Raw genomic sequence first — 16,632 nt, 5'->3', positions numbered from 1 at the left:
GAGATTTAAGCCTGAATAATATTTACAGTAACTAAAGATAATATTACTAATGTACCCACAGATAGAAGTATATATTTATATATTTATATATTGTACTTAATTAGATGCTCTAATAAGGAAAAGAAAAACAGACTACTACTTTTTTTTCTTTGTTTCTCATCCACCCTATTGTAAAAGTCTTCAAAGAGACCCAATGGCATACAAAATTCCATGACTGTATCTGCAGCAGGACAGGTAGTGGTAGACCTTTGAAGAAGGCTATAATAGGGTAGATAAAACAGAGAGGGCCTGGGATTCCATCTTGTATAATCCATAAAACAAAATTATACATCCATTTCCTTTTTTTTTCTTCCTTTTTTTCCCCTTTTTTTTTTGGTTTATATTAGAACAAAGTCTCCACAAAACCACAAATGGGAAATAACAAAATTTAGATTTTTTTTTGTTCTCTTCTAAAATTTCAAATATAAAGTTCAAGTGCAATTCAAAATCCAAATAGTATTTATGCTACATACTCCTTTCTATCACAAAACAGTTTAACCAGGTTGAATAGGTTTCTTCTTTGCTTAGAAGAAAACTATTTTTGCTAGAAAATAAAAAGGCTTAGAAAATATACTTTCTAAAACAAACATTTTCAAATGAAACATGAAGACACACTAGTGCAGACACAAATTTGGATCTTCAATTGGATGCACTCAAGGATCCACAAGTATTCTTCTTTGAAGTAAAAATCCCATTCAGAATATTGGCTTTTAATAATTATAAAACATTATAGTTATTCTTCAATATATAATTGAAAATAAAGACTGCAAAAAATAGCCTTCCAATTAGCAAATGTTTCTACTGTGGAGTAAAATACAATATTTGACAGGAATGCAAAATAACCCCAAATTGAATATCACTAGGAAGCTATTTGTATGGTCGTAGAAATCTGGAAACTTTTGATCGCAGTAGCTTTATAAATGATCGTGGAAACATCTCCTTTGACTCTTGTGCTGTGTACTTGAAATAGTTTTGAGGATGTGCCAATACATCAAAGAGAGCTTTGATCAATTTCTTGTCCTAGGAGAGACGAAGTATATATTAGACACATTGTGATTGTGTTAGTTTTTGCACAATTTTTAAATCAATGTTCACTATGATTTTTTTTTTGCCAAAAGCTACCATTAGGCAAAGCAGGTTAAGCATGCTCAAGTCCATGTTGTTTGTTGCATATTGTACCATACTATTGTACCATATTGTACTAACTTGTTCATTTTAACATGTGTAATTAGTGCTTATGGTGGGTGCCAGGTTGATGCATTCAAGCATCTTGTTAACCACAAAATGGATACAATATGGGCAATAGTATTGCAAACTACCTGACACTGATCTTCCAGTGTTCAACCCCTTTCCACAAGAGCCTTCTGTCTGTGTGTAAGAGGGCAGTTTGGTCTCCACATCCTATTCAAGCATGGAGTTCTCTAAGTACCTCATCCTGTAAGATATTCATGCCCCAATTCAGCACAGTACTTAGGCATATATCTAACCCAGTGGTTGGCAACCTTTCAGAAGTGGTGTGCCGAGTCTTCATTTATTCACTCTGATTTAAGGTTTCGCGTGCCAGTCATACATTTTAACATTTTTAGAAGGACTCTCTCTATACGTCTATACTGTATAACTAAACTATTGTTGTATGTAAAGTAAATAAGGTTTTTAAAATGTTTAAGAAGCTTCATTTAAAATTAAATTAAAATGCAGAGCCCCTTGGACTGGTGGCCAGGACCTGGGCAGCGTGAGTGCCACTGAAAATCAGCTCGTGTGCCACCTTCGGCACCCGTGCCATAGGTTGCCTACCCCTGCTCTAACCTTACACATGTGACTAAAGTGAGGGACCTCAAATCTCACTGACCAAATCCTTTGAGGACTGGGCCTCCAAAATGCCCGCTGTGGTTGGTGGTTATTTTGTGATGTCTTTGGTAGGAACAAGACTGAACTCATCAACTCACCATCTCTTCTAGGCATACAACAATGAACGTTGGCCACTGGAGACATGGCATGATTTGAAGCAGTCCCCGACTCACTCTATATTTTGTAATTTCTAAGTCAGTTTTGATCTCGCTCGAGGTATGATCTAACACGCATTGAAGTCAATAGAAATATCCCCAGGGACTTCAACAGGCATTGGATGGGGGCCCAAACACAAATGTAAATGAGGAATAATAGCAATGCACTTACACTGGAGTAAGATGGCCCCTATATTATTACTCTCATGCAGGACTAATGGGGCACACAAACCGCCACGCAAGGCAGGAAGAGGTTAATGGGCTACCAAAGGCCCAGTCAGCCCAAACAGAGACACCTGGAGCAGGAGACAGGCTTTCAGGGAGGGGCTTAAAAATAAGAGCTCTGCTCAGTTGGAAGAAGCGGACACAGAGAGCAGACATAGAGCTCTCACTATGGGAGAAGCAGCTAGCTAGGGCCAGGCACTGGGGAAGACTGATGCCTAGTAGATTTCTCAGAGGAATGGGAAGAGTTTATGTTGCTTCATATTTGCTGTGATTTTGAGTGCCCTGGGAGGGTAGACCTGTAAGAGACCTCGCTGGAAAGTTAACTCAGAAGGAGTTGGGGGCTGGATGGTGCAGAAGAAGACCAACTGGAAAACTGAGGCTAAGTAGCTGCTGCACTGTACAATACTGCAAGAGGGTGCTGTGGTCAGAATATGCTATACCACGTGTTGGAACATGCAGACCAGTGATTAGCCGTTGGAAATAAGGGGACATGTGACTATTGACTGACACCCCACCCAGTTTGGGTAATCAGGAAAGATGGAGAAGGTGATATGTCTGTTGATGATGGTGCAGCAGCAGATAGCTGTGCTACTGTGGTAGCAGGAATAGCAGCAGACCCAGCTGTCCTCCTGAAATTGATGGAGAGCCTGCAGAAACAAAAGGGGGCACACTTTGTCGCTCAGCGGTGGTGGCAGAGGCTCAGTTATAGCAACAAGAATGGTTGTGGAAGCAGCTAGGCCACAGACTTCTGGGGACTTTGGCTTCAACTGGAAAGAGTAGCTTAGGCTGCCTGGTCCCTGGTCTGGCAAAGTTGGGGGCCAGGGAATGACCTGCAGTCTTTCCTCTGTACCTTTGAATGAGTGGCTGGCAAGAGTCTACTTGGATAGCCTCCATAGCACTGTTTCTGACAGGAGAGGTGCAGGCAGCCACTCGAGTAGCAAATGACGAGCAGGTGGGCTCATATCCTGTGGTGAAGGCTGCCATCGTGGATAGACTGGGACTGACTTCAGAGAGGTACTGGCACCACTTCAAGGCTGAAAAATTCCTGCATAGAGCATGACCACAGGCTCAGAGGTTCTGGCACTTTGCTGTCCAGTGAGTAATTCCATACAGAAAATCATGGCAGCTGAAGAAGCCAAGTGGCCTGAATGGTCTGGCAGACTAGGAGTGGCTCATTGGGGGGGACTGGAAGAAGGGATACCCCAATCTGGGAAGTTTCAGGGAAGCTCTTGATGGAAGAGAGTCCCAAGTACCTTGAAACAGGAGGATACACAGGTTCTAGCAGGGCTGCTCCAGTCAATCCTGCTATCTAGGGAGAGTGCTTCTGTCCTTCTGATGCAGCTAGGCTGGGCATATCAGGAGAGACTGCTTGATCATAGCTGCTGGAACTAGCAGTGATGGGGGTGCTAGCGCACCACTGGCTTCAAGTACATAATGTTCAGGGTCTACAGTTTAGTTAAGTGGCTCTCAGCACCCCCACTATACAAATTGTTCCAGCACCCGTGTGCCTGATAATGGAATGTGATTACCTGTGCTGGGATCCTTTCTGAATGACACTGGAGCAGTCATATGTGGTATCTATTGGTCTGGGAAGAGTGTCAATGAAAGGCCTCATAGTCATGGGGTCAGGTTACAGGCATACTCTTGACCAGGAAAATGGCAGGTTGGCAAAGATGATGGACCAGTACCTCCCTGAAAACATCTCATGTGTACATGGCAAGAAGTAGGTTCACCCCACAGCAGAGGCTGAGCTGGGGCGACAGGGCTGCAGAGGTCTGCTATATAATGGGGTAACAATGAACCTTGCATGGCTGGTGATCTTTGGAAGAGAATGGCGTGATATCCCAGTTCTGATGTGCAGGAAAGCAGCACAAAACCTGGCAGAGAGGTAAGGTGTCATGAACCCAGAGCAACAGTCTTTGTGAGTGATCCAGAGTACTTTTTATTCCTGTTAATACAGTTCTTCATCTCAGCAGGCAACTAGTCTCTTTTTGTGAAAATAGTTATTATATGTCAGCCACATCATGGGAGTCTCCCAATTTATAGACCTTCCTAGGTGGTAGACCGCACTGGATCTTTCCTTACACCTTGAGCAATGCATTTGGTAGAAAGCGATAGTACACTGTCAGAGAAGACAAGTATATCTGTCCTTTGCAGGTGGGGATCAGGCCTACAAACAACAGTGGAGGATGTCATTCTGCTCTCTTGGCCCACCAGGAGTGTGAACAAATGCCCATTGTTGCCTTCTTACTGCAGTCACTTAATAGACACTATCAACATAAAAATCAGACCTCTGTCTAACATTGTGTGTTAACACCTCTTATCAATTCAAGAAATTCGAAAATAAACCAAAGGGTGAATTTTTGGCCTCATTGAAGTCAGTGGCAAATTTCCCACTGACCTAAATGAAGCCAGGATTTCAGCGAGTTTTTTCCCCTGTTTTTTCATTTCCTTTGTTTTGTCCACTTGATATTTGCTTTGCCCAATTAGTCAGTCAGTTTATTTCCCCTGTTGTTTGTTTGGGTTTTTCACACAGCAACATGGGAGTGAAAAGCATGTAGACAAAAAGGAAAATTTGGTTGTGAAAAATCACAGAATTTGTTTTGAGGACTCAAGGGCAGAAGTAGGACATGAAACTACTTTTGTCTCACTTTTGAAAAATGGACTAGATTTAAGTGGACTAAGTGCCTTGTTGTATAGATGGTTTGGGTCCAGGGTACCATCAGCTGAGCACACTTCCTCTCACTAGTAACTATTTAAAACTCTAGACACAAAGGTCACTCTAGATACATCATATTAAACTACTGTATCTACCCTGTTGACATTAAACACAGCAAGATTTTTATCTTTCAGCCACTACTCTAGTTTTTCCCCTTCTGTAAGAACTCAAGGAAGGCCAAATCTCCAGGCTCCAAAAATGGTTTTGGAAAGTCCTGTATATTGTGGAACTGGTCTGGGTGATCTGTGTGTAAGCAGAGTCAGGATAAGCTCTACCCTGACATCTGGTGGAAAGAATGTCAGAGAGTGTATTTGCATAGGCACGCCTACCCTATCCCAGACTGCCGAGCTGTGGGACTGCTTGGTGACAAATGACTCACCCTCAGTTGGGTGGTACTTGCTAGACAAGGGACATGGGTTCCAAAACCCAGTGAATTGAGAGAGGTTGGGGACAGGTATCTGTGCCTGGTGGTGCAGTCTCCTTGTGAAGCCAGAAGCACCAGTTCCACCCCCCTTCTCTTTCCACTGTGGAATGTCAGAGTTAATATTTTTATTCCCTCAAGAATCTAAATACAGGTTACTGAGCTGAACTCACTTTGGGCGAATGATGCACTAGCACTGGGGCTCCCCTACTAAGAGCTGAGATCACTAAGAGTTGAAATCACTAAAGAGCTGAAATGACTGAGCTGAGAGCACTGAGTACTGTGCTAACTAGTGGGGGAGCCTGAAGCGATACTGTGGAACAGAGCAGCTGGTGGAGTGGAGCAGTTGCGGGGACGGCTGGAGCGGATCACGGGACAGCTGGTGGCAGCAGAGCGGCTGGCAGAGCGGAGTAGCTGTGGGACGGGTGGAGCGGCCCACAGAGTGAGCAGAGCCGAGCAGTTTGCAGAGAGAACTGGAGCAGCTCATGGAGCAGAGCAGCTGGTGGAGCGGAGCAGTTTCTGAGGACGGCTGGAGGAGCAGAGTGGAGCAGCTGGTAAAGCGGAGCAGTTCGTGGAGAAGGCAGAAGCAGAACCCACAGAGAGGCAGGACAGTTGGCCCCGGACCACGTAAGGTGCCCCTTTCTACCCAGGCTGGGGGGAGGGACCTCTACAGATAAACTCTCGAACTCTGGGGTGGCATTGACCAGAGACTTTTGGGTTGTTGGACTTTGGGGTGATTGGACTTAAAACCCTAAAGGGAAAAAGGACAATGCCAAATGTACTTGGAGGTGAGTTTTTGTTTATGGTTTGTGTTATAACCCTGTTTGTGGTGTTTCTCCAATGGGATGCCGCATTGATTCCTTCCTTTATTAAAAGATTTTGCTACACTCAGACTCCGTGCTTGCGAGAGGGGAAGTATTGCCTCCCAGAGGTGCCCAGGGGGGTGTGGTATGTGAGGCCCCAGGTCACTGGGTGGGGGCTCGAGCCGGTTATGCATTGGTTACTGAAACGGAACCCCTGGATACTGAACCCAGCCCTTGTTGCTGCCAACTCAGATGGGTAGAAGGGTTACATTTTGGGGGGCTCATCCGGGAGACCTGGGTCAGTACCCCTCGCAAGCACCTGTTGAGTGTTCCACTGTATTGGGAAATAATTGTGTTTATATTTTGAGGAAATTACTGTTTGTATAATGGCTAATATGTCGGGTTTGTTGGGCCCCAGTCCTGCAACCTCTAGCTCAGGGGCGGCAGACTCAGCCTATGATTGTGCAAAAGCACTGGGGCATATATTGGAAAAGATTGTGTTGGCCTATGCTACGTCGAACTCTTGTCGTAAGTTAAGGTTATTTGATGGGGAAGAGGAGTTTGAACTCTGGTCGGAGCATACTACTGAAATGCTGCGGGAGTGGGCCGTACCCGATGTAGAAAAGCGACGATGTCTAATAGAGAGCCTTAGTGGCCCAGCATTAGATGTAATTCGCACCCTGAAGCTCATTGACCCTGAGGTCAGTGTGAAGGACTGCCTAGAGGCCCTTGATAATACCTTTGGGAGCGTAGAGGGCCCTGAGGACAGTTACTGTAAATTCATTAATTCCCGACAGCAAAGGGGTGAGAAAATTTCAGCCTATATACAGAGGCTGGAGAGACTACTTCAGAGAGCTGTTATGAGGGGAGCAGTGACTGCTGAACAGATGGATCAGACCAGACTGGCTCAAGTTGTAAGAGGGACTCAGTATCAGAACCCGATCCTACTTCATCTCCGACTAAGAGAACGGCAGGAATATCCCCCAAGTTACTCCCAGCTGATAAAGGAGGTCAGGTAAGAAGAAGAAAGGCAGGCAGCCAGCAAGTGTTGGGAAGCCCAAACATTGGAACCAGCCAGCATGACGCCACCGCCAATGGCCAGTGTACTGATGGTGAGCACCACAGAGGAACTTGCCCAACAAATGCACGTCCTGACAGAACGGATAGCTGAGTTGCAAAGCATCACTGACCGAGCTAAGATTTCCAGGAATAAGGAGCCTCAGACTGTGATGATAGAGAAGTCAGTATCTAGAGTCACCGTCCCACCTCGCCGAATGGGGAAAGGACAATTATTTTGCTACCAGTGTGGTCAGGATGGGCACAGTGCTGCTAACTGCCATAAGGAAGAGAACCCCTCCTTAGTGTATGAAAAGCTGAGGATTAGTTGGAAGAGATCCAGTAGCTGTCAGAAGGTCCGAGGACGGAGACCACCTAGGCCTAGAGGATTTGAAGATTCCCCCAGAAGAGACCATCCAGCTGGGATCCCTGCAGGACTGATAGGGCCTCGAGCAGAGGTCATGGTGAGGATTGAAGGGGCGGCGTGTAAAGCTGTGCTTGACACTGGATCTCAAGTGACTATTATTTTTCAGTCATTCTACCAACAGATGCTTAGGCACCTGCCCATACAGCCACTGACTGGCACTGGTCTGTGTGGCCTCAGCATGGATGAATACCCCTATCAAGGGTATGTCATAGTGCACCTGGAATTCCCAGAGGAGGTTGCTGGGGTAAAGCAAGAGGTGGACACCGCTGCCTTAATATACCCTGACCCGAAAGGGACCTCTGATGTGTCTGTGCTGATAGGGACCAACTCTAGCCTCTTCAAGGTGCTCGCGGATTACTGCAGACAACGGGCTGGGGACCAGTACCTGAGTACCCTGATGATCCATACGCTTTGTGCTGAAGCCTATAGGAAAATTGAGAGCTCTAAAAAGGAGACATCTGAGCTACCGACTGGGGCACTGAAGTACATGGGTACAACCCCCTTAGTAGTGCCTGCAAGGACGGAGCAAGAAGTACTTGTCATGAGTACCAGGTTGAAAGGCAGTAAAGGGGCATTAGCAATGATAGAGCAGCCGGCGGAAGGAGAGCTCCCGGAAGGAGTGCTGGTCCCCAGTGGAGTCATAACCCTACCTGCTGAAGCCCAGGAAAAGGTGACTATACTGATTACTAATGAAACAAGTAGAGATGTTGTTGTGAGGCAAGGACAAAAGATAGCAGACCTCTTTGAGCCTGAATCAATTGTAAAACCCCAGTGTGAGACTCAAGTGCCAACAATAGACCAAGCAAAGTTTGACTTTGGAGATTCACCATTGTCCGAGGAGTGGAAAGATCGCCTAAGAAGGAAACTTTGTGAAAGATCCAAGGTGTTCTCATTGCATGAGTGGGATGTGGGATGTGCAAAAGGAGTAGAGCACAACATCAGACTACATGACCCTCGACCTTTCAGAGAGAGATCTAGGAGGCTTGCTCTCTCCGAGATGCAAGATGTGCGACAACATCTTCAAGAGCTGGCTGCAAATGGCATCATTACAGAGTCCCGCAGCTCATACGCCTCGCCCATTGTGGTAAAAAGAATGGGAAAATCCGGATGTGTATTGACTACCGCACCCTAAACCGCCATACTGTGGTTGACCAGTACACAATGCCTTGAGTTCAAGATGCCTTAGACTGTTTGCTGGGAAGCCAGTGGTTCTCTGTGTTGGATCTTCGGAGTGGATACTACCAGATCCCTCTGGGTGAAGAAGATAAGGAGAAGACAGCCTTCATCTGCCCATTAGGGTTTTATCAGTTCGAACGCATGCCCCAAAGGATTTCTGGAGCACCTGCCACATTTCAACGTCTTAGGGAGAAAGTTGTGGGAGACATGAATTTACTGCAAGTGTTAGTTTATTTGGATGACCTGATTGTGTTTGGAAGAACTTTGGAGGAGCATGAAGAAAGACTTCTTAAAGTGCTTGATAGGCTGGAGGATTATGGTTTGAAGCTTTCAATTGACAAATGCCAGTTCTGCAGGACCTCGGTGAAGTATGTGGGGCACATCGTGTCCCAAGAGGGTGTGAGTACTGATCCTGATAAAATAGAAGCACTCACTACATGGCCACGTCCAAGCAACTACAGAGAACTCAAGACCTTCCTTGGGTTTAGTGGTTATTACCGCAGATTTGTGAAAAACTATGCTACAATTGTAAAACCCCTCAATGATCTTACCAGGGGATATCAGTCCAGCAAGGACAAATCTAAGACCAAGAATAAAAGGCCTTCCGTGCAGAGACACTATGGCCCCTTCGAACCCTTTGGGCCACAGTGGGATGAGAGATGTGAAAGGGCTTTTCGAGAAATCATTACTTGCCTAACTCATGCCCCAGTCCTAGTATTTGCTGACCCAAGCAAGCCATTTATCCTGCATACTGATGCCAGTTTGGAGGGTCTGGGGGAAGTACTGTACCAGGAGGTGGAAGGCAAGCGTAAACCTGTAGCCTTTGCCAGCCGAGGACTGTCTGATAGTGAAACCCGCTATCCCACCCACAAGCTGGAGTTCTTGGCCTTGAAATTGGCCATCACTGAGCAATTTCGAGACTACTTGTATGGGGCTCAGTTCCAGGTGTGGACAGACAACAATCCACTGACTTATGTGTTAACAAGTGCTAAACTGGATGCTACAGGCCGCTTTGGCTAGCTATGACTTCAGCATTCAATACCGATCAGGGAGAAGCAATGTAGATGCAGATGCATTGTCCAGGCGTCCACAGGCACCACGACTTGCTGTGATACCCACAGATGGAGTGAAAGCTATTTGCAGTGTAAGTCGCCGAGAGCCGGAGGCCCATGAGAGCCTTCATGGATGTGTTGCTGAAACTTTGGGCCTACCCCCTGAATGCGTGCCTTCTGCTTCAGTAAACTATATTGCTTTGGACCAATCTCCCTTGCCCATGCTCAATAGGGCTGACTGGCAAGAGGCCCAGCTGCAAGATATTGACATTCGTGATACACTACTTGCCAAAAGAGAGGGGCGAGGCCCAGCTGAGGTTGTCCCACCTACCCCAGAGGGCAAACTACTATTGAGAGAATGGACCAAACTAAAACTGATTCAGGGAGTGCTACACCGCACGACCACCGACCCTCTACAAAAGCAACGGAATCAACTAGTGCTGCCAAAAGATTACAGAGCCCTGGCCATGAGGGCCCTGCATGATGACTTTGGACATTTAGGGATGGAGAAGACCCTGGAACTTATCCGCAGTAGATTCTATTGGCCACGGATGGCTGAAGATGTTCGCAGGAAATGTGAGACCTGCGCGCGATGTGTTCAAAGGAAAACTCTGCCCACGAGGGCTGCATATCTGAAGAACATCACCAGCAACAAACTTCTGGAGCTGGTTTGCATTGATTTCTTGTCTTTAGAAGTGGACAAGAGGAATATTGGGAACATCCTAGTAGTGACCGACCATTACACGCGATATGCGCAGGCATATCCCACACGTGATCAGAGGGCCACCACTGTCGCTCGAGTACTGTGGGAAAAATAATTCTCAGTTTATGGATTCCCAGCCCGGATACACTCGGATCAGGGATGAGATTTTGAGAGTCACCTTCTGAAGGAGGTGCTGAGGATAGCAGGTATTAAAAAGTCAAGGACAACGCCTTACCACCCACAAGGTGACCCTCAGCCAGAGAGGTTCAACCGAACCCTATTGGATATGTTAGGGACTTTGCGGCCAGAGCAGAAGGCAACCTGGAGCCAACATGTTGCATTTCTGGTGCACGCCTACAATGCCACAAAGAACGATGCTACGGGGGTCACCCCATATCTCTTGATGTTTGGGCGAGAACCAAGACTACCCATAGATTTGTGCTTTGGTGTATCAGAGGATGGCGATAGCTATGAAACCCATCAGCAATATGTATCCTGACTACGAGAAAAGCTACGGGATGCTTATCACTTAGCTACGTCTGCAGCTCAGAAGAACGCAGACCGCAACAAACAGTGATATGATGCTAGGGTGCGTCTGCAAGAGCTCCAGCCAGGGGACAGAGTCCTGCTGCGAAATTTGGGTATTGCTGGTAAACACAAGATAGCTGACAGAGGGAAGGCAATACCTTACTTAGTGATGGAAAAGCTAGGAGACCGGCCGGTCTACAAGATCAAACCTGAAGAGGGTCCAGGGCAGACCAAAACCATGCATAGAAACCTTTTGCTCCCTGTGGGAGAATTGGTAGGCAGCCCTTATGAGATGGGCCACAACAGGGCAACTGGGCAGAACGAAGGTGCTGTACCAAAGCCGCCTTCCAATGCGGACAGCCGGCCTCCTGCAGCTAACCTACCCCTACTCAGCACATCTGACAGTGAGTCTGAGGAGGAAGACACAACCATGGTGTATCCTGGGATGAAGACAAGATTTCAGTCTCGAAACGCTGAATCAGAAGAGAGCACATCCTCTTCCGCCCTAAACCCTATGGCAGAAGTATTTAGGCCCATTCCTGACATCCCTGAGCCACTGGTGGAACCCCCGTGTAATGACTTACACAGGCTATTGGACAGTGGTGACATACAGATGGAGGATGTCCAGAGCACCTGCGACCCTCCACTGTTAGAACTAGAAATGCAGGAGCCTAAGCCAGTATCTGAGGGGAACTTACAGGAAACCTCCTCATCCGGCACTCAAGAGGATGTCCCCCCTACCATAGCAACAGAGATTCTCAATAGGCGAGACAGGGTAATAAGACAAGTGAAACGCTTAACTTACGATGCACCTGGGGTGATTAGTGAGGAGCCTATACATTTAGCACACAGGTTTGTGAAAGCTAAAGTGGGCTATCTAATGCCTTTTGGAGGGGACCAATAAGTTGGTGTAGTAGGGAATGTGATTTGTCGGGACGACAAATTCTTGGCTGGGGGGAGGATGTAAGCAGAGTCGGGATAAGCTCTACCCTGACATCTGGTGGAAAGAATGTCAGAGAGTGTATTTGCATAGGCACACCTACCCTATCCCAGACTGCCGAGCTGTGGGACTGCTTGGTGACAAATGACTCACCCTCAGTTGGGTGGTACTTGCTAGACAAGGGACATGGGTTCCAAAACCCAGTGAATTGAGAGAGGTTGGGAACAGGTATCTGTGCCTGGTGGTGCAGTCTCCTTGTGGAGCCAGAAGCACCAGTTCCACCCCCCTTCTCTTTCCACTGTGGAATGTCAGAGTTAATATTTTTATTCCCTCAAGAATCTAAATACAGGTTACTGAGCTGAACTCACTTTGGGCAAATGATGCACTAGCACTGGGGCTCCCCTACTAAGAGCTGAGATCACTAAGAGTTGAAATCACGAAAGAGCTGAAATGACTGAGCTGAGAGCACTGAGTACTGTGCTAACTAGTGGGGGAGCCTGAAGCAATACTGTGGAACAGAGCAGCTGGTGGAGTGGAGCAGTTGCGGGGACGGCTGGAGCGGATCACGGGACAGCTGGTGGCAGCAGAGCGGCTGGCAGAGCGAAGTAGCTGTGGGATGGGTGGAGTGGCCCACAGAGCGAGCGGAGCTGAGCAGTTTGCAGAGAGAACTGGAGCAGCTCATGGAGCAGAGCAGCTGGTGGAGCGGAGCAGTTTCTGAGGACGGCTGGAGGAGCAGAGTGGAGCAGCTGGTAAAGCGGAGCAGTTCGTGGAGAAGGCAGAAGCAGAACCCACGGAGAGGCAGGACAGTTGGCCCCGGACCACGTAAGGTGCCCCTTTCTACCCAGGCTGGGGGGAGGGACCTCTACAGATAAACTCTCGAACTCTGGGGTGGCATTGACCAGAGACTTTTGGGTTGTTGGACTCTGGGGTGATTGGACTTAAAACCCTAAGGGGAAAAAGGACAATGCCAAATGTACTTGGAGGTGGGGTTTTGTTTATGGTTTGTGTTATAACTCTGTTTGTGGTGTTTCTCCAATGGGATGCCGCATTGATTCCTTCCTTTATTAAAAGATTTCGCTACACTCAGACTCCGTGCTTGCGAGAGGGGAAGTATTGCCTCCTAGAGGCGCCCAGGGGGGTGTGGTATGTGAGGCCCCAGGTCACTGGGTGGGGGCTCGAGCCGGTTATGCATTGGTTACTGAAACGGAACCCCTGGATACTGAACCCGGCCCTTGTTGCTGCCAACTCAGAGGGGCAGAAGGGTTACATGTGTTTGCAGGAAAGGCAAGATGATGAGTGGTTGAGCTCGCAGAGAGAAACATTTTGGAAGGGTGACAGTGGAAGAGGCCTGAGGATGTAGCCAGGAAGTCCACACCAGTGGGTATTTTAGCAGATCTCACCTTCCAAAAAAATCCAAGTTCAGACATCTGAGCGTGGACAGGCAAAATTGAGGGCATGGCTACACTTGCAGATGTAGAGCACTGTGAGTTAAACCTGCCTTTGGAGAGAGCAGTAGGGAAAGCGCTGCAGTCTGTCCACACTGACAGCTGCTTGTGCACTGGCATGGCCACATTTGCGACTTGCAGCAGCTTTGGGAGCAGTGCATTATGGGCAGCTATCCCAGCATGCAAGTGCCTGCAACGTGCTTTTCAAATGTGGGGAGTGGGGTGGAGTGTGACAGAGAGTGTGTTGTGTGTATGTGGGGGGAGAGAGAGTGGGGTTTTGGAGAGCTGAGAGCATGTCAGCATGCTGTCTTTTAAGTTCAGACAGCAACAGACGCCTCCTCCCCCCCACCTCTTTCTCTCTCACACAACATTCCACAGTAATGGCTTGCATGCCGACTGTCAGAAATGGAGCTTTGAAAGGGCATTTCTGCCTTCCTACAGAAGTTCAAAATGATGACAAGAGTGGCCACAGACTTAAGGGGATTATGGGACATTTCTGGAGGCCAGAGTGCAGTAACCCAACACTTTGTTCACACTGGCACTGCGGTGCTCCAGTGGGGGTGCAGCAAATGTTATTCCACTCGCCAAGGTGGATTACCAGCAGTGCTGTAGCTGTGGAGACAGAGCGCTCTACCTGCCTTGCCAGTGTGGATGGGGAATGAGCTAGGGCGCCCAGGGCTCCTTTATTGCGCGGTAACTCGCAAGTGTAGCCAAGCCCTGACATGCAAAGGAACCAACACCACCAATTTACAGTAGTGATTAAAGTCATAATGTATCTGATTCAAATTGACCTTACCTGACCTCAGAAGCCTTAACTGGACAGTTAGGATTGCCAACTTTCTATTTGCAAAAAAACAAACACTCCTGCCCTGCCCCCACCCAACCCTGAGGCCCCACCTCTGTCCCACCCCTTCTCCAAGACCCCACCCCCGCTCACTCCATCCCCCCTCCCTCAGTTGCTTGCTCTTGTGATCTTACACCCATATTCTTTATGGAAACATGCTTATGATATGGATATGGCATAACTGAGATTTATTTTATGCAAGATGGGTCTTGTAAAGGTATCATTGGAAAGGTTATAATTTACTGAATGTGATTGTCCAATTTTCATGCATGTATCATTTCTGTATCTAAAGTTAGGAATATTGGTTATATAACAATTACAACTGGGCATGTACTTGGGAAATACCCACCAGAAAACAGGCTATTAGCCTTGATGGGCCATTAGGAAGAAACAATAAGACTCAAACCTGTCTCCTTCCTGAGAAGCCTCCTGGGATGTTGCTTTGACACTACAAAGTCATGTGGTCATATCACCTGGTACTAAACACACCTCGGACACTGCTGGTACTTTTCCACTGGAAACAAAGGCTTCCCGCCTTATGTAAATTCTATTTAAGACTGGGGAGTAAGGCAAACAGGACTCTTCTCCATTGCCTTCCTGCCCAAGAAGATTGACTGCTGAAAGTACCTGAAGATACAAAGGAACTGAGCGATAGGAAGTTCAGCTGTCCCTGTTTGGGGTGCAGAGTCCAGGTGGTGCTTATCTCAGGCGGCTCCCACAAGCGGCTGGCATGTCCGGCTCTTAGGCAGAGGGGTCAGGGGGCTCTGCCCACTGCCATCGCCCACAGGTGCTGCCCCTGCAGCTTCCATTGGCCACAGTTCCTGGCCAATGGGAGCTGTGGAGTTAATGCTCAAGCCCCTATGGCCACCCCGAAGCCGGAGGGACATGCTGGCTGCTTTCCAGGAGCTGTGTGGAGCCAGGGCAGGCAGGGAGTCTGCCACAGCCCTGCTGCGCTGCTGATCAGACTTCTAACAGCCCAGTCAGTGGTGCTGACAGGAGCCACCAGGGTCCCTTTTTGACCGGGTGTTCCGGTCGAAAACTGGACGCTTGGCAACCCTAAGCACAATCTGTGATCAAATGCACAAGACAGGGAGAATTAACAGGAACAAAAATAAATCAGAGTAGATGGAGGTGACACAAACCTAATTTACTGGTGTCTTCAAACTACCCTTATTAATGTTTGAGAGATGGCAGTTGTACATGTACAGCAACTGCTTTTAATAAAGTTTCTGTAATATTTATTACTTTAAGTCATTGCAAGCAGGTTGTAGTATACAAAGATACCTTCAGGGGAGATACAATCATAATAATTAACAAAATGCTCACTTGGCTCATTCTGAGTCTGCCCAGGCTTCTGGAAATATCTAGTTCCCACAGGGGCTATCTCCATACTACAGGCCAGGAGTGTGATTCTAAGCTTGCATTGCATACTCTTGCTAGCTGGTTGAGAGCTAGTGTGAGTATAAATAGTGCAGCTGCAGTAGCACGGGCAGCAATGACACAGTTTAGCTGTGCTAAGTATGCATAGGGTGACCAGATGTCCCGATTTTATAGGGACAGTCCCGATTTTTGAGTCTTTTTCTTATATAGGCTCCTATTACCCCCCACCCTGTCCCGACTTTTCACATTTGCTGTCTGGTCACCTTAAGTATGCATGGCAGCAGCAGCAGCAGCATGGCTTAGCCCTGCCCTGTACAAACCTACCTGCGCCTCCTGGATACATGTTGAGTATGCACCTGCAGAGTTTAGGCGAGCTTGAACTTGGCATGGCTAAGTCATGCTGCTGCTGCCAGTGCTACCATGGCTATTTCTACTCGTGCTAGTTCTCACCACAATCCTGCAAGTATGTGGAAATCACACCCCTAACTCATGGTATAAACACAGCCTGGGCCTGTTGGAAACCTTAATAAAAGTATTTGCACAGCCACCATCATAGTGACATAACATCAGTTCATTTGTATAGCCACTCCCCTACTAGTATCTTCATATAACCATCAATTCTAAATCCCGTGTAGCACTTCTGTCATGTCAGTAGCATGGACCCAAACCAAACCACGGGATTCATACATCATAACTAACTGTTCACAGTCTCCCAGGATTTTTGCATTTTCGGTTGGAATTTTGCAGCTTGGTCCCATTAACACTTGGGCTAAATGTAGAGCATTCAGAATCCAATTGCGCTGATTGACTAGTGCTATCCACAGAAGGTGCATTTGAGGGGAATCTCTTTAAGGAATATTCTATTCCTTTG

General features: G+C 47.3%; 1 protein-coding gene across 13 annotated transcripts in view; it reads right to left on the bottom strand.

Moving 5' to 3' along the window:
* Positions 1-306: 306 nt before the first annotated feature.
* Positions 307-16,632, bottom strand: part of SCUBE1 (signal peptide, CUB domain and EGF like domain containing 1) — a 310,551-nt gene continuing 294,225 nt past the window's right edge. For all 13 annotated transcript variants that reach the window (XM_030540072.1, XM_030540079.1, XM_030540087.1 and 10 more), the window contains one exon: positions 307-1,059. In XM_030540072.1, coding sequence (XP_030395932.1) covers positions 907-1,059 — 153 coding nt within the window. In that variant the 3' untranslated portion in view covers positions 307-906. The remainder of the gene's footprint in view (positions 1,060-16,632) is intronic.

This window comes from Gopherus evgoodei, chromosome 1 (assembly GCF_007399415.2).
Source record: "Gopherus evgoodei ecotype Sinaloan lineage chromosome 1, rGopEvg1_v1.p, whole genome shotgun sequence".
Classification (NCBI taxonomy): domain Eukaryota; kingdom Metazoa; phylum Chordata; order Testudines; family Testudinidae; genus Gopherus; species Gopherus evgoodei.
This window is presented reverse-complemented; position numbering and strand designations above follow the sequence as displayed.